General features: G+C 36.2%; 1 protein-coding gene across 1 annotated transcript in view; it reads left to right on the top strand.

The window, feature by feature from the left end:
- Positions 1-19,797, top strand: part of LOC129771764 (probable serine/threonine-protein kinase DDB_G0282963) — a 482,877-nt gene that overhangs the window by 449,704 nt on the left and 13,376 nt on the right. The window contains exons 4-5 of the mRNA XM_055775776.1: positions 3,844-3,938; positions 4,015-4,504. Of these exons, the coding sequence (XP_055631751.1) occupies positions 3,844-3,938; positions 4,015-4,504 (585 nt within the window). The remainder of the gene's footprint in view (positions 1-3,843; positions 3,939-4,014; positions 4,505-19,797) is intronic.

Genomic DNA, 19,797 nt, shown 5'->3' with positions numbered 1-19,797 from the left:
TTTTCAACAATGAGTTTTAAATAAATCAGGTGAAGGTAACTATGTATTTATAAACTTGATTTGTTAATAAAAAGATTTCTGTTTCAAATGTTGTACATTTTGAAGTGTCAATCTCAGTGTTTCCCTCCCAAAAAATTCCAATGGTATGTGGATGGCCCGTTAACATATTTCTAGGTGCCAAGAATCAATCAGCACATAACAAAACCATGTTCGACCATAACACCAACCCTTCTCCAGTCATGAAACATCATTCAACACCCCCTCCTCCCCACTGGATGGTTCCAACACACTCTAGTAGGAGAAGTGGGGGCATAGTGGTCACCCTAAGGAATAAGCCCATTTCCATCGTCCACATATCTCTTCAATTCCCGTTTCTCGAAGAATATTATAGTTCAACTCATTGTTGTTCAAGATAGCAAACGGCTTTTATTATGAAAATTCAAAATAGTACACTTTTCATCATTACCTAAAAAAAATGAAAATTCGAACTTTTTTTTTTTGCTTGGAGGTAAAGTGGTAACTCGCACATATCAATCTAAATGGCATAGATTTATGCGTTTTTTTCATCCAAATTTGTTCAAATCATATTTGATATAATAGGTACATGTATGAAATAAGCTTGGCCTATTCACCTAGACTGCCTATGTTTGCATAGGAGACGTAATCACTCACACCGGTAGTGTTGGGAAAACGCAATTTTGTTGTTTTTTGGCCTACAAGCGTAACCATGCAAATTTCCAATGAAATAAGCTGTCCAGTTGAAGGATATTATCGGCAAAAAGAGGGCCTAGGAGATTTTGCGGATTAAAACATATTTTTTTCCATTTGGAAAACGCTTATGTCTATTTATGCGGACAATCACTCGTTTCAATGAACATTTGTTCGCATAGCTAGACGTAATCACCAGGTTGCTCTGTCGGTAGCGTTAGTATTTACAATTCCGATAATAGGCAAAACGTCTTCGTCGGTAGTTTCAATTGTTATCGAATAAAATCAAAAAGTTTTGGAAGAAATTTAGTGAAATGTTTGGAAAAGGTGTTCTGGATTTGTTGCGAGTCTAGAATAGTACTTTTTTCTTGAATACTGTGGGATATGATAAGAACAGCAGGTTCGTGTTTTTTCAATTGATTGAATTTGTAAAGGCAATTTTTTTTGTAGTTTAAGCAACATGATTTACCGATATCACGATCAATCGCATATAGATAGTGGAGTGATTTACACCAACGGTATGAATAAATGCTGAGTATGTGGAATAATTCGATGTCAAATGCGAGGAGTTATAATGCTAAGAACCAATATTATTTTAATTTTACCACTGATCTGATTGTTTGATTATCTAATTGAAGATTCAAATGCAGAAATTTAAGCAGTTATAACATCAAAAAACACAATTGCTTCTTTTTGTTCATCGCAGTGCAGTGTAAAGAAAATAGTAATTATATGAGCAGTGTTTCAATGTTTTCTTATATTCATCCATTAGGAAACACTAAGTAATAAGACACTATCGTGACAGGCATGTTTGGACTCCACAAAGAATGTGATTCAAATGTAGATTTATTTTATAACACATGATATTTATAATTGCTGGTTTTCGAACCATGTATGAACGCTGTATGGAACTACGTCTGTTATGCGGACAAACAGTGATTTTTCGGAAACGTTTTTTTCAAAATTGCTCAAATATTTTCGAACAAAACATGTTTGTTTGTATGTTGAGCAAACGAATTACATTGCGTAGAATGCAAAACGGCGAAAAAGTCGATTTTGTTCATATTGTCGTTTACGTCTCCTATACAAACATAGGCAGTAGAGTCTCAATTTAAATTTTCTCATGCATACAAAAATGTAGTAAGAAACACATAACGTTTCGCATGATGAGGCTTGGTTTAGTTTATTTGGAGTGGTACGTTTATCCAGGGTCAAAGCCTTAAAAGGATCCTCTTCAAAAGCAGAATGTGATGCGATATATCAGCTTTAGTAAACAGAACACTGTAAGTCGTTATTCGTAGTCGTTATGACCACTTTGCCCCCAAACATCAAAGTAATTTCTACGCGAATTAATCGCTGAGATTAAACAAAATATCTGTTCACCTCTCCTAGAATATGTGAACAGTCGCCCAAACTGATAGTTTGGCCAATAAATCAGTTTGTATAAACAAAATTTCACGAGAAATTCCGTAGATACCATGTGCACAGAACTACGGCCGAATGGCTATCGAGAGAGCAATATCTGTTTGTATTTATATTTTGACATGCGACAGCTCTACTGAAGTACAGGGTGACTCAAAAGTCATTAAATTCTCCAAACATAAGGTGACTATCAATACGGCATCTATAGTCAATAGTTATACTACCAAACATGCCGGTGACCACTTTGCCCCCCATGACAAGTTTGCCCCCACTACCCCTAATGATGCTTCTTCCGCTGGTAATGATAAAACATTTATTTTTGTTACAAATTATCTCAGAAGATCAATTCAATAAGCGCGCACCTCTGCTACTATGGGGAGGGCGATACAACAATTTTTTTTTTTGAATCAGACCAACAAAAGATGTTTCCATGTTTTCTACAAACAATAAAGAAAATAAAGAACCCATTCAATAAAAAGTGATCGAATTGTAATTTTGCATTATTTTTGTAACATTTTCATGAACTTTATTTTTATCGTTGAGTCAAAGCTGTCTGAAATGTAGCGGGTTTTTATAGAAACTAAAAAAATGGTAGTATTATGTTGTAGACTGGTCGAACTTCTATATACTGATGTTCTGCAAAAAATTAAGTTTCATTTTAATTGTTTCTTAAATTTAACCGAATTTTACATAGATGGTTTAAATTTAACCAGCTTTGCTAGCTATGCCAAGACTGTTTAAATTGCTGATTTTATGTTAATTTCCTTACCTTTCTTATTTTTTGTTCCATTGATCTGAGATCGCAATTTTACTGAAGAAAGTGCTGTGCCACAATTATATGTGGTTCTACACAGTCAGTCAAATACGACCAATTCTTTTAGAAAGGATTAAAATATAAACGTGTTTTACTCTATTTCCATTTGAAATTTTTGACAAGATTATTTTCAAACATCTTTTTTCCGAAGAAAATAACCTTTTTTAATTGAATATTTTTGAAATTTATCAAGAAATGGCTTAGCTGAAAATAGGTTGAATTCAGCATTATTTTGCCATTCGCTTGTTTCATCTGCTCCTCTTTTTTCCCTACAAAATCAGTACTGGTCGGAAAAAATTTGATTGTTGAAAATTCAAAAAATTCAACATACCGATTTCATGTAATTGACAAAGTTTCACCCAATCTTCAGTATCAGTGTAACAATTCATAGAAGAAATCGACATAACAAATATATACAAGTCGGACGTTCCTAACAATAGGACGACGAATATCTCACGTTTGTCGTTGCCAAAAATAATCCGTTACTATCCTTGAATTGAATTCAAAACACGAACCACAGCCAGACAGTCCGTCTGCAGTTTCGAAACCAGTCCCAGTAACCACCACCACAACTTTCCCGCCGAAACCGTCCGTTCGCAATTAGCAATCAATTAATCAGCAGCAGGTAATTAATTAATTAAATAATTAGTTTATGCGACTTCCATATCAATGTTAAACAGCAAAGTTAATCAGTCGCATAGCGCTGCATTTGCATTTTTGGTCAATGCAAATTGTGGCCAATTGAATTGCCAGTCTGTGCGCAACTGCACATTGCGGCATTGTTTCAACTGACGAATCGAAGCAGCAACAGCAACAAAAACCTTTACATACATAACTGATATCCTCCGAACAAAACGATTGCTTTCAACGGAAGTCATTTTTTCTCTCGTGTATTTCAGATGCTATCGGTACAGTCACCTGGCTGCGCGGGGATGGAGCGGCTCGGCGTTCCTGCCCGCAGTTCCATTGGCTCACCTCCTCTCAGAGATGAACGGTAAGTTTGCTCAAAGAACCCGGAGTTCGTGTTTCTCGTGCTGATGAATCTAACCTTTTGTCTTTTTTTTTTACAGAAACCGACGATTACGAGTAGACTCGGGCGTTCCGAACGCCAACAGCAACTCTCCCGCCATTTACCAGAACCATCTAAACGTTCACCATCACAGCCACCACGGACGTCACCATCATGACCATCTGATAGTGAGCAGCAGCACTAGCAGTAATTTTATGACCAATCATAACCACCACTCCCAGTTTCACCAACCGACGAGCAGCCTTCGCCATCAGACGTCTGCGACGACGTTTACTACCGGTACATCCCAGAAGGGCAGCTCGCTGACGGATGCCACCGGCGGCAGCGGCAGCAGCAGCGGCAATACCTATGGCAAAGCCAACCATTCACTTTATCATCAAAACTGTAGCAGCTCCTACGGAGTGAACAGCATCGCCAATAACAACAGCAGCCTCTGTAGTACCAGTATCAGCCGGTGTCCGCATCACGTGGCACTACCGGACGGCGAACGAGGACCGGACCGGGATCTACAGATACGGTCCTCCTGCCAGGTGAGTTTCAACTAATGCTATCCCGGGACCCGTTATCTTTTTCAGATAAATTTTAATTGAATACAAACGGGAATGCTATGAACAAACTGCAACTCGTGTTGAATATTTTAGAATTGTTCAGATCGAATCACGTGTCAAAAATTCAGCAATGATCCTTCATCTGCAAGCGATAAGTTTCCATTTCAATAAATCACCGAATTATTCATTCCTGTTCAATATTTGCATACGTCAAACATCAAATTGTGTGCACTCTAACCGCAATGTTCGGATTGCATACAAACTACTGGCAACCGCAGTTACAGCAAACGGTTTAACGCACAAACTTTCGGTGCAGAGAGAGAGAAATTGCATTGCCCAGCGGCCCACTTCCAAGCCATCGGTTTGGGCTTGGATATAATCGCCTGTCAGCAGAAATAAATCACCAACACTGACCTAGATTTTCCCACTGAATACCCTTTATCCATAAGTACACTCAGGAGTGCACCCATCCGTCGTCCTCTATGTGCCATATGCACTATTGCATTCCACACCCGGAGCCTATGCCTTTGGTCGGAGAAAGGACGACGACGACGATGATGATGGCTTTCATATTGCAAACCAAGGATATTTTTCAAAAGCAATCTCACCAACGATGCCTCCGCGCTCTTAGACATCGCATCACCCTCTATTCATCGCTAGAAACCGGGGGAATGGTCGCTGCGATGCACTGAACGTGCAATTCCTGGGGGTATTCCAAATCCACCACCCCTCAGCAAGTCACAGCAGATAACTCCAATGCGTGGCTATATTTAAACACTGAGAATGCCTTCCAGAAACGCAGGGGAAGCTCGTGGTGCAATAATAAAAATACAGTTTACAGTAGACCCGGCAGCTAGACATTCGGACAGGCTTTCCGAGCGTAAAAGCGTGTTCCCTTTTACAATAATGTCTCCCCACCCCGAGGAAACGCTCCACGCAAGAGTATATATTCACATTCCCCCTCGAATACATTTCATCCCTCGGTGCTCGAGCTGTTCCAATCCAAACACATCATCAGATCTATTTTTATGCAACAATGCGCTTTTGACCTAGAAACACTGACGATGATTGTGTCCTGGAATAAGAACACTACTTTTTATTTCAGTATTTCCTCGTTCTACTGACGAGGTTCCGAGATAACCCTATAGCACTGATGGTTGCCTTTTTAATTAGTTCTCGAAAAGGGGTATGAATTCTGCATTATAGGCCCCCAGTTATTCAGAGAAGAAAAAACATGGGTGGGTTATATCTATGATATTACCACTAGGTTTACGTGAGACTTCCGTTGTCTCAGTAAGCATATGTATTGTATTGATTAAATTATCAATTGAATGAAAAAAAATCGAATTCAACAATCGAAACTATGTTGAAAGTTACTTTGTAAGTAAAAAGTTTGAACAGTTGCCATGTATGATCAATTCATGCATTGTAATAGATTATGTACTTCGTTACAGATAAATTTGATAACCGACCATTTATGTTTGATACGATGCCTGGAACTACCAAAATACGTGAAACGATCATTGTATTTTACGTTTCCGTCTGAAATTATTGCATCTCTCATGTTTTCGTAATTCTCGAAACGCGAACATTCGTTCACCTCTAGTATTTGAAATTACGATTTTCCCAGGCTTCTCAGTTTAGAAGTACGTTTTGGGAAAACACATTTCGGTCTGCAAAAAGACAAGCGAGTACAAAAGTACTCGCAGCTTGCATGTATTTGCAAAGCGGATTCCCACAGGTACATTGATTTTGATATGTGTGTTGGGGAAACCGCAAAACAGGCCAATCAAAACTTGGCAGTAAGGGCGTTTAGATAACTTGACGTTTTACAGTTATTCGATTATTTATCTTATGAAAAATAACATTTTATTAATTGTGATATACGCGTAGAAATATATATATCCTATCAATTGACGCAAACATCTTTTCGATGTATTAAGAAATGTTCGAGTTACAAGCATTCAGAATCTTTCATTTTGACCTGCATGTTGTGTCATTTCATCCCCATATACTCCGGTTAAACGTAGTCCCACGTCAAAATAGATTGAATAAGACAAACCTAAGTGGTGCGGACTCAATTCACTTCATTTTCAAGCGATTTCTTGCAATAAATTCTCAGACCACCAGAGATGCCAGATTCACAAATATGTTTGTAAATTTACAGACATATCTGTAAAATTTTTATGTTTGTTGTAGACTTTTTGGATATAACAATATTTCACAGGTTTTTGAAAAATAAGAGGCTCTATTCATAAAGACATTTGACTCACCATATGACATTTTTCCACAGAAATTTTTTTTAATTTTTTATTAATTCGTTTATTTTTATAGGCTCAGTTACATAAGTTTAAAGGAGCTGAATTCTTAACTAAACATATTAACTTTATATATAATATGTTTAGTATATATATATATATATATATATATATATATATATATATATATATATATATATATATATATATATATATATATATATATATATATATATATATATATATATATATATATATATATATATATATATATATATATATATATATATATATATTCTATTGTTAATAAGGTAGAAAACCGATTACTCGCGGTAGACTCGAGTTTAGAAGGGTGACATATTTTTATCAGGATCAGGATTGGATATAAGGATATGTTGACAACGTTCACACTCACACTCTCACTCACACTCATCACACTCAATTCTTAAACCTATCTTATAACTACTATGTATTTACATTTCAACTAAATACAGAAAAGTCATTATATTTAGTTTATATCAATACACATGACGTTAGACCAGCGATACTCAACCTGCGGCCCGGCAGACTTTCTGATTTGCCCATCTGGTGTGTATGAAGTTTGGAACTCATACACATAAGTACTTTTGCCCTGACATCATTGCAGACGGAAGAGAGGATATGATTATTCACAATTAATGAAAAATTGCTTCCACTGCAGATAGGGAAAAATCTTGAACGAAAATTGTCTCTGATAATTATTTTCTGTTATGGATAAGATTGTTTTGCTGAAATTCAAGGAGATTTATAGAAAAATAGTTAAGTTAGGGTCAGGACTATGTCTTCTAAGTATTTAAACAACATCGAATAACAATTTTTATTCTATTTTCAACAACTTACATTTGCGAGTCTGCTTATGACGAAATATGGGTTACTGTTCGATATTGTTACCACAGACATGGTTCATGGCCGTGTAGTGATCTAAAACTTGTATAGCCTTGCATGGCGGATGGAAAATATACGCTGCATTTTCTTATAAATTTCACCAACGACAAGACCGCAAGCCTTGGTGGATGTCCAACATATCAACGAAGAAATACTGATTTTTATAGAAATTAACAACTCGTATGTATGTGTATGTATGTATGTGTAGATCGTTGAAACATTTAAACACACTTACAAAACATAAGTTATTTTTTATTTTACAATTAACATATTCACTAGAAATATTTTTTATGACAGAACAAAGTTTGCTGGATATATATACAGCCATTCCATGCAAAATCGATATAGTGGTTTTCAGATTTTCGTCAAATATGGTAATTTTGTTTTTTATCGCAAAACATTAGACCCGTAGTTTTTATTTTTTCAGTAGGGTGCCCATTTCCATTTTAGGGCGGTCCGAAAAATCCTTTTTTCCACTTTTTCCAAAAATCACAAATGAAAATCATAACTTTTGAATCACTGACCCGATTTAGATAATCGACATATAAAATTGAAACTACATTTTATTGAAAAATATTTAACTTGCGGAAAAAAATAATTATATTTTAGTAATTATTGATTGTAGTCGTTTTTAATTTTTTTATGACTTTGGACTAGAGGGATTTTTTAATATTTTTTCTTGAAAGCTGGATTTTTTTACATAACATATCTTGATATCAGAGATGCTATTTTTTCGTTTTTTAGATATGATTTGAAAAATCAAAATTTGGGAAAATATCACACTTGCGGGAAGATTGGATTTTAGTCGCATAGGTCTAGTTTAGTCACATAGGAATATTGATCGAAGACTTAAAACATATTGAATTTACAAAATATAATGTAAAAACGATAATTATAGCATCACTGATATCGAGATATTTTAGGTAAATAATCCTCAGCTTTCCATAATAAATATAAAAAAATATAGCGCTCCTATCTTTAACCGAGAAAACTATGGAAAACTATATCAATCAAAAATTACAATCACAAAAAAAATTTGGCAAAAGTAATATATTTCAAAGAAAAATAACTCGTAAGCTTTAATTTGATATGTCGATGATATCAATCGGTCCAATAGTTCAAAAGTTATGACTTTTTGTAGTGGGAAAAATGGGGAAAAATTGTTTTCCGAACCAACGATTAGTTTTGAAAAATCATATTTCGAAAATGAAAAAAATTACGTCTCTGATATCGAGTTATTTTATGTAAAAAAATCTCAGCTTTCAAGAAAAAATATTAAAAATATAGCGCCCCCGCCAAAGCCATGAAAACATTAAAAAACGACTACAATCAATAATTACGAAAATATGATCCATATTCTCTGCAAGTTCAATATTTTTCAATTAAAGCTCATTGGCTTCAATTTGATACGTCGATCATCTAAATCGGTTAAGTGGTTCGAAAGTTATAAATTTTTGAAAAAAGTCAATTTGTGAAAAAGTGAAAAGAAATTGATTTTTTGGATCACCCTAAAATGGAAATGGGCACCCTAATGAAAAAATAAAAAATACGAGTCTAATGTTTTACGATAACGAACAAAATTACCACTATTGACGAAGATCTGAGAACCACTGTATTGGTTTGGCATGGAATGGCTGTATATATATATATACAAAATACAATCTTACGTTCATCGCGATATACAAAGTATTAATGAATATGTGAAAATTAACGTTAAAAGACATTTCTATAGATCTGCACACTTTTACAGACTTTTCCACATTTTTCACAGACATTCACATGTTTTTACAGACTTTTTTTTTAAATCATCTGGCATCTCTTCCTTCCACTTTTTATCGAATATTTTCAAATCGCAGGTGTAAACATGTACGTGACTCTGACTTCGTTTGTTTTTAATTCGTTCGGGAAAACGTTATGTCAAAGAAAGGGGACATTAAAAATCCGTTGCTCAGTGAAAGGCTGAGATGCTCTTCCAGAGATGCAATGGTTAATTAAACAATTGACGGAAAAGTAGTTCGTTCATTTTATAATTTTAATTATTTTTGCCCTTGACAACAATACTTCTTTTATAGTGTTGATTATCATAAGGAAAATAACACTCCTGATCGTTGGATCTCTTTTGACATTTCAATTGGATCTTCTTTGACAGCCGTTTTGATTCAGTCCGCACTACCTAGAGACAAACAACAAACTCTGATTTTCATTTCACAACCAGAGATATTGTGGGTGAGAAAGTTCGAAAAGAGCAAGTAAATTGCACTTTTTGTCGTTGAAACACGCTTCATTAAAAATGAATCTTTTTCCACTTTCAATCTTCCCATACTTTTGTTCTATCCTTCCTAAACCAAGCCGTCAAGAACGACCACTTCATGTAGCGGCGAGGCTCAATTTGAATACGTCGAAACGTCTGCGAATGAAATCGCTCGGCAATCGCTGTTGACAGAAGTATTGACTTAAGCTACGCCAATGCACCGGGCGCGACTATAAAAAAATGGATAAACCCGATTGACGCAATGTCCTCAGAAAAGGGTCTGTCAATTGAGACCGCCTCAGACTGTCTGCAACTCCAAAACTTGATTGTCTTATTCGCGGAGTGGTACATCATGAATCACATGACTATCATGAATCACATGACTATGACTATTCTGCAATGCACTGCTATCAGCTTTACTCGTAAAAAACAGCCCATAGTTTTTGACTATAGGCTAATGGCTCGTTAATCCAGCTCCGTGACATCGTCACGGATCTCGGTGTTATTTTGGATAGCCCAATGTCGTTTAGACAGCACTACATCTATATCATCAACAAAGCGTACCGTCAGCATGGAATTATCTTTCAGATTGGTAGAGAATTCTGTGATCCTGGCACTCTAAGCACTCTCTATTGCTCTTAAGTACGTTCCATTCTTGAGTCTAGCTGTGTTGTTTGGAATCCGCATTATGACTATTGGATACTTCGTCTCGAACGGATACAAAAATGCTTCATTCATAAAATTTGTCGTAAGCTACCTTGGAGAAATTATGATGCTTTACCACCTTATGAGGAACTTTGCCAGCTAGTTGGCATAGCTACTCTTGAGCAGCGACGCAAGGATATCACTGCAAAGACGGTTCATCAAATTCTGTCAGGACATTTTGACTGTCCTGCTGTTCTGTCGCGACTCCAGCTGTACTGCCCTCTACGGCCCCAACGGAATCAACAATTGTTACGGGTTGAAGCGCACCACATTAAATATGGACTTCATGAACCTATTCGGCATAGGCGTTAGAATATTATCGTCGTGGAAATTACTTGTCTTTTTAGACTGTTTTGTGTGCAACTGTGAAATGTATGCTTAGTATAACATCTTTATCATTGTTTTTAATTGTTGTTACATGCTCTAATTCAATATTATTTTCATTTGTATACTTTTTTGTGAAAAGATATTGGGTTTTTATGCCGCTTTGAGTTAAAATTTTACGTTTGCTCAAGGTGGCTTTTCCCAATCTGAGTATATTTTACCATTAGGACCTATAGTCGGATGGTGTTGAATTAAAAAAAAACAAAATAAAATAAACAAAATGAATTTTCTAACATTCTCGAACATCCTTTGGGTCAAAGTGTTCGAATTGGTAAAGCCTGTTATGAAATTTACCTTGCTTTGTGCTAATCTGAAAGGAGTAAAACAACAAACATCGAACATAAAAATCCGTAGAGACTGTACTGTATTCCTTTGATTTTGTCCACGGATCCCACGAAAATTAAACAATGTCGATTTTTCGGTAGATCCGACATCTCTGACCCACAGCATTGCCCAAGGCTAGGAGTTAACTTGGAAGTTTTCAACCTGCCTTTTCTGTTACTTTGAATTGCTTCAGAAGGAATTTTTATGATTACCAATATTCGTGAATCTTCTTTGATAGGATATCCTTTAGTTTAAATGTTTTTCGGACTACCATTTATGTCTATTTGGAATTCATTTGGAATTCATGTTTTATATGTATAAACTAGCTGACCCGGCAAACTTCGTTCCGCCCAAAATTTATTTTTCGTTCTCACATCCACGTTTTCTTACTAGGCGCTGTTCATGGGTCCAATCGCAGAATTATTTATTGATTGACCTTCTAATCTACCCTTTAAAATTAGCTTAAACTATAAAATTCCTAGTATTTCTACCAATACTCGACATTATAATATCAAATTATTTTCAGACACAATTCTCGTTCAAGATTTTTCAACCACTTGCAAATAACATGTTTCTCCGTTACGTTACATGCCAAATTTGGTTTTAGTTGCTTGATTAGTTCTCGAGTAATGCAGAAATTTGTGTTTCATTTGAATGGCTGAACCAGCCCCCCCCTTCTCCTTAAGAGGGGGGAGGAGTATCTAACCACCATAGATTCATTTATTACACCCTAAAACCTCCACATACAAAATTTCATTTCATTTGTTCGATTAATTCACGAGTAATGCAGAAATTTGTATTTCATTTGTATGGCAGCCCCCTCTTAGATTTATACAAAAGTTTGTGTTTCATTTGTATGGCAGCCCCCTTCCCCTTAAAGAGAGGGGAGGAGTGTCGAATCGCCATAAAAACATTTGTTACCCCCTAAAACCTTCACATGCCAAATTTGGTCCCGATTGCTTACTTAGTTTTTGAGATATGCAGAAATTTGTGTTTGTTTGTATAGCAGCCTCCTTTTAAAAGAGGGGAGGAGTATCGAATCACCATAAAAACATTTCTTATCTCCTAAACCCTCTACATGCCAAATTTAGTTCCATTTGCTTGATTAATTCTCGAGTGATGCAGAAATTTGTGTTTCATTTGTATGGCAGAAAAATTGTGTATTTGTATTGCAGAAAAATTGTGCGTTCCAAATTGGTGTCACTGAACGGAATTATATTATAATGGGAGTAAAAAATTGTATGTGGACCGAAAGAAGAGAGAAAAGAATATGTTTTGTGCACCAGCAGTGATGCCAGATGTGAAGACTTGTCTTGCTTTTAAAGACATTCGACTTATCGTGAAGATATTTTGTTTGTGTATACATTTATAAAACTCTTCAAGATATACGGAATCTTTTGTATTTTTTTCTAATTTGCTCATTTGTTTGCTTACCTACCCGTACCGTCAATAAGGAACAAATTATGCAGCCGCGAGAATACAAACAACGAAGGGAAATAACGAGAAAGTAATATTTGGTTCTTCGTAAGACGTATTGATTAGCATCCATACCTCTCACGCTAATCGTCACGTTCAATTCTCACTCGCCTTCAATGCCTTCAATTTGGTGGGATTGATAAGAAGTGGTATTTTTCTAGCTGCCTAGCGATGCTAGCAGCGATTATCGAAAAACGTCCAGAATCAGTCAATCATAAGGGTGTCGTTTGTCACCAGGACAACGCCAGACTACAAACACATGTGGTCATTAATTGGGCTCGGTAGGGAATATTAGACCTGCAAAATGGTGGTAAGAGAATTAAAGAAAAATATTTATGTTTTCATTAAAAATTTATCAAAAAACATTTCAGAAAAACCATGAAAAAAAATATTTTGAAAATTAAAATTCTGTTTCCTCGACACTATGGTTATTTTTAAAATTCTGGGAAAAAATGTATAGCCCTTACTATTTCCAATGAGTCACCCATACATCAGAAGATGGACACTTTTACAGGGAAATTTTTTTCAACAACAACTTTTCATGTTTTCATTGAAAAATTACTATTAATATTTAACTCGTAACGTTTTTATGTATAAGTTATCGCGACTTACATGTTCTGCAAACTTTTTTTCTATTTGGAAACATGTCAAGAACAAGCCAGACGCGAGGATTGACAAACAAAAATGTTACGAGTAAAACATTACTTTTTCAAGAGTCTCCATACAAAAATATCATGAATTCCAGAAATTATAACATTTTTGACAAAAGTTCAAATTTTAATGAGATCTAAAATTGACTTTATTAGGATTAGTAGCCTTTTTTTTCAAAGAGAATATGAAAAACCTGCTATTAGAAAAACTTTTTCCTTGTAAAAGTGCCCTACTTCTGATCTATGGGTGACTTGATGGAATTGTAAGGAATGTTCACATATTCACATATACTTTTGAGAATTAAAAAAATACATTTTTGATAAAATTGATTTATATTTTTAAAGTATATTTTTCAGTTTAATTTTTTGTATTTTTTTTATGAAAATTTAAACAATTTTTACATTTTATCCTCTGACCAGAATTTTCGATTTATTCCAGAGATCGGAATTCTCGCTCGGCTGCGCGAAAAATATTCAGTCAATCAATCTAGTTTTCGATGAACCGTGTATTGTTGATATTTTCGTCTCTTCCTTTTCACCGAAAATTCTTTTTCAGAGAGAAAGAGATGTGGAAAATCTCTATCTCGGAAGTTCAACGAGAATGCTTTTTCGTCTCGCATTTGGTACTGAAAATATGGAGCGAAAAATCAAAGCTAACTTTACCAACATTAGTCTGTTAGAGCAGCGTCCAAACGATCTGCATTTGGACAGCGTCTGAATTATACAAATATTAATCCATCTCATGTTCATTTCACGACGAAACCCAATATTGCCGCATGTTTTCATGCAATGTTTTCAGCTGTACTGAAGAAGTGAAAAACCATTATCGGCATCAAGGAGTCACTGAAAACGAAACCATTTTTCGGCAAACATAACTCACCGAAAAATAAAAATCGGCTTTGCGTTTCTCGCGAGAATCGAAGTGAGCGTATAACATTCTCTCACTTCCAGAGATCGAAATGCTCGCCGATTTGAGACGAAAAACATCCGTTTTCACCCACAGGGAAAAATAGCTGAGAATATAGGAGGCGAGAGAATGTTATACGCTCACTTCGATTCTCGCGAGAAACGCAAAGCCAATTTTTATTTTTCGGTGAGTTATGATTGCCGAAAAATGGTTTCGTTTTCAGTGACTCCTTGATGCCGATAATGGTTTTTCACTTCTTCAGTACAGCTGAAAACATTGCATGAAAATATGCGGCAATATTGGGTTTCATCGTGAAGTGAACAAGAGATGGATTAATATTTGTACAATTGTACAAATGCAAATCGTTTGGACACTGTCCTAACAGATTAACGTTGGTAAAGTTAGCTATGATTTTTCGCTCCATATTTTCAGTACCAAATGAGAGACGAAAAACCATTCTCGTTGAACTTCCGAGAACGAGATTTTACACATCTCTTTCTCTCTGAAAAAGAATTTTCGGTGAAAAGGAAGAGACGAAAATATCAACAATACACGGTTCATCGAAAACTAGATTGATTGATTGAATATTTATCGTGCATCCGAGCGAGGATTTCGATCTCTGCTCGCCTCCTATATTCTCAGTTATTTTTACCTGTGGGTGAAAATGGATGTTTTTCGTCTCAAATCGGCGAGCATTTCGATCTCTGATTTATTCAGAAAGTTAACTTGGCACTGCTTATCGTCGAACACATCAGGAAATGCTTTTACCGCTAACAGGGCCATACAATTTCACTTCAATTTACACATCGTCACTAAATAATGAGCCTATCGCCTTTCAATATGCTGCAAACTCGTGCAGACTGAAAATACGGCTACTCTCACTTCACTATCACTTCACCTTCATACAGTCTCATTTCGTTTCAGGCCCATTTCTTTCATTCTTCACATCCAAGGAAAATATAAAATCGTCAAGTGAAAATGAAATGTTTTTATATCGAATAAACGTGTCTCATTTCGAATGAAAATTTCTGAATGAAAATGACGATGTGAAAGAATGTGCAGTATACTAGCAGGCGTAATCAGTTGTCGGGGCTGGTTGTAAGACTCATATGCCCTCATATGACTCTTTTTATTCCATTTTTCATTGAAAGACGGTGCGGAAAAATCCAGTTTGGAGAAATGAAATCGTATGAAACTTTCAATCGAAAAAAGTCATCGTCAAGCCCTGACCTCTGAGTTATTAATGGAAGAGAATAAAGATGAAGAAAATCGTTCAAAGAAGATAGGCCCTTTTTGACATGTTGTTCTAGAAATAGATGTGAAAACTGGAAGAGGTATTCCTCTAACTAATTTTCTCTAATAAAACGAGAAAATAGAAACGGTTAGAAAAACAATTTTTTTTTTTCTAAATCAAACGGCGATTAATTGTGCCCGTGCTCCAACTATAAAAGCCGTTTTTCGCGGATTCAATGTTTTAGTGTTGGATTGGACAGCTAGCAGTGCATATTAATGCAGTGAGTTAATTTGACAACGTTACATACAACCAAACTAGCGTTGGCTGAAAACATTTCATCTTTGGCAGAAAAGATGCCATTTCGTGTGTATCTGGGTGAGGAGAAGTGTCTAACCAACATAGAAACATTTAGTGCATCCTAAAACGTCCCCAAGCCCAATTTGGGTTTGTTTGCTTGATTAATGCTCGAGTTATGCTGAAATTTGTGTTTCAATTGTATGGCAGCCCCCCTTAGAGACGGGGGAGGGTTCCCGAACTATCGTAAAAACCTTCCCCGGCCCTAAAAACCCCTACATACAAATTTTTACGTCGATTGGTTCAGTAGTTTCCGAGTTCAAAGGAATCAGACAGACAGAAATCTATTTTTATATATATAGACTAGCTGACCCGGCAAACTTCATCCCGCCCAAAACTTTTTTTTTGTTATCAATACCTTCAAACATTCATGTTTTCTTACTAAGCGCAAGTTCATGAGTCTAACCGCAGAACTGTTCATTGATTGATCTTCTAATCGATCCCGTTGAATTTACCCTTTACTATAAAATTCCTAGTACTTCTATCAAAACTCATCATTATAATATAGAGGCGAATGAACTGCAAAGTTTAAAGCCTCTTAAAAACAAAGAAGAAGAAGAAGATCATTATAATATCAGATTATTTTCAGACACAATTCTCGTTCAAGATTTTTCAACCTCGAGTAATGCAGAAATTTGTGTTTCATTTGTATGGCAGCATTTGGAACGGCATTTGGAACGGCAACAACAAAGCTACAAAATGATATTTAGAAAAGTCCACTATCGATTCGTTGGGACCGACACGGGTCAGATGAAAAGTTCTTTGTCAGTCCACTATTTCGATCGGGGCTCAACGTGTTAAATGTTTTAACGATCCATAAAATTAATCGATTGTGATCGTTGAAGGATAGATTCCACGTGAATATCGAGCAGATACGTGAAGGTTTGACCGTGTATTGCATTGGATCGTGGGAAAATGGACTTCCCGAACCCGAGTGTGATGTGGAGATGGAGATGAGATCAATGATATTCAGAAAAAGGAACGGTTTAGACGATGACCACCAACAAAAATTTAACCAAAAAAAAACATTTTCATTTTCATTTCATCAAACCACTTTCGTTCATGAATTCTGAAACCAAAGATACGCCAGACAACTTCATTGGAGCTGATGTACTGAATTCGAAACACATCCATATTGTTTCCTTTTTTCACAGACTTGCAAATGTATTTATTGCTCTTCACCGAACTGCAGAGCTTGACATTAATATGAACGTTGAATGTTTGCTCAGCTGAGGCGAATATGGTACTACCCAACGATTTGGGATGTCAATGATATTTGTTGATTTTTTACCATTTGCGCTTCACAGAAATAGTTCAATGTCGAATTGCATGGCAAGGCTGTCACCTTTACACAACCCGATTGAACTTGAATTGCGATTCGTTCGGGTAGTTCTGATTCGATCGGATTTTAGAATACACGAGGATAGTTGATCAGTAGATAGATCTAGAATTTTCGAGGAAATTACTATATCCTTTTGCTCAGAGCATATAAGGCAATCCTCGCTTTTGTCACTCAACCGAATACATCCAGCAACATGTTGAACGACATACGTGTAATTTTGTAATAGAGCTCATTAAAGACTGCATTTCTTTTGTATGAACACACGTGCACACGTTTGGACAAAGGCTGTGTAGGTGTTGCCCATGATAGCGTCTCGCAAGTGAATGTATTCTCCCTCGAACCGCTTCTGTTGAATGTGTCATAGGAAAAGCAAACGTTCGTTTTTTACCTTTGCGAAAATGTTGACCATGGATTATTGGCACAGCTCAAGACATCGCAGAATGATGTTGTCCTGACTGCGTCAACTCATCAATCGACACACATAAGAATCCATCGAGCGCTTTTTTTTTGTTTGTTTCGTCTCCTCCAACCAAATGTTCAAAAATATTAATTCAAAATGAGTAATGATGTTCTTAATGATTGAGGTAGCTGTGGCGCATTGGACGTGCTCTCGTGCGCCGGTTTTTTTATCAGAATTGACGAAAATAGCGTGATTGTTATTCTGCATTCCGAGCATGTGTGTAATTAGAAGAATTTCAATAATTCATTTTGCTCATCTAAAGATGCTTCCAGCTCGTTGGCGATGTGCTTGGCATTAGTCGAATTAAGGTTACTTGCGAATGTGTGGGGTGAAAATTCGATGAAGAGGACGAAGTGCTGGCATTTAACAACGTAACTAAATTCGTCCTGTTTAAAAACGTTAAACTGTTTTTCATCTATTTGGTATTGTTTATATTGTTTATATAGAAATATAAATATCGTGATTAAAAATAAGAGATAGGGGTAAAATTGATTATATATGGTTATATGTATTATGCCAAATTTATGCAAAAAATACAAAAACAAAATTATTCAGATTTTTTTTTTTTTGCATAGGATCACCCTAATTGGTATTAATATTTATTTAATTGGTATCCTGGCGGGATCATATATAGTTTATGACCTATTTTCATGCCTTGGTAGGCTTTTTGAGTATGATATCATTAAAATCGGTCGGGCCGTTTCGGAGGAGTTCGGCCACGAACATCGTGACACGGGATTTTTATATATATAGATAGATGAGGTGTGGTAATTCACCAATCTTTTTCCAATTCCTGCTAATGTGCAGTTTCTGAGTAGATTATGAAGTATATTTCATCTGAATATTCCTCAGCGAAGATGCATTCAATACATATCAGGAATAGTGTGGGAATACCAACCGATCCTTGAGGAATATCTTTCTCCTGGATCCTAATTCTGGGATGGTAAAACGCTACACACTGTTGTACACTTCTACCTAAAGGTTGCAATGAGAAACAATTTCACCATGTAAACTCGCCTTCCAATTTCGGTTCATGGAATTCCTCATTTCCGGTCCAGTTATTGTCAACACTTTTATTGGTACGAAATGAATTGACGATTGTTAGTAGCGGTCACCAAAATAAAACTAGTTCTTATCGGGTTTTGGAATAACAAATAGCAGGCCTTCCCTCCAGTCACCGGGGATTAATCCCTGGAACTAATATTAGTAAAATTGGATGAATCTTCAAACAGAGGATACTGTCGGCATCATCAAAACTTGTGGATGAGCCGATTACCCGTTGAACATTTCCCTCTGGCTCTTCAAATGGCGATTGTTATATTCAGCATCCAGATCTGCATCAGAGAAAGGGGGAGAAGATTAAGAACTAATTTTGTGTAACATAAACTGTTGGTTGAAGTTGGAAAAAGGCCTTTGAGATATGATCTGCAAGATGTTCGTCACAGAGCTGCAATTTGTCACTACCACCATTACTACCAAACGACGTGCAACAAAAAATAAACAGACAAAACAAATACTTCACTCTTTGATGCTAAATAGTTTGCCAGAGTATTTTGACGATCAAAGCATGTTGCAAGTCATCGCACTATGATCATCGAGACGAGAAATACCATGTCACCTGATGTAATGGAAGTGTACGAAATTAAAGCAAACACTGTAGTCCGGTTTCGAAGGACTTTCTTCGCTGCAATATGCAGCACCAGAATCGCACCGAAATGTACAATTGTACGCGCGTCACTTGAGCGGAAACGGATCTTTCTGTGAACTTAACAGCCGACTGAAACTACGAGGCGGATAGAAAAATACTTTGTGAGATCACACCGAATGAAAAAACACTTGTATATCGTATGATGATTTATTGCCGAACGAGAGAGTGAGTGTGGATTACATGCACATGCACATTACACAGTATTTTTGGGGAATTGTTCTCGGACAGTGGTCAGTGACCACTGATAACGATTTTGTCATACCATCGCGTGAGTGTTTTGTGAGTGTGTGATAATGAT

The sequence above is a fragment of the Toxorhynchites rutilus genome, chromosome 2 (assembly GCF_029784135.1).
Source record: "Toxorhynchites rutilus septentrionalis strain SRP chromosome 2, ASM2978413v1, whole genome shotgun sequence".
NCBI lineage: Eukaryota > Metazoa > Arthropoda > Insecta > Diptera > Culicidae > Toxorhynchites > Toxorhynchites rutilus.
Note: the sequence above shows the minus strand (reverse complement) of the source record. Positions and strands in the feature narration are given on the sequence as shown.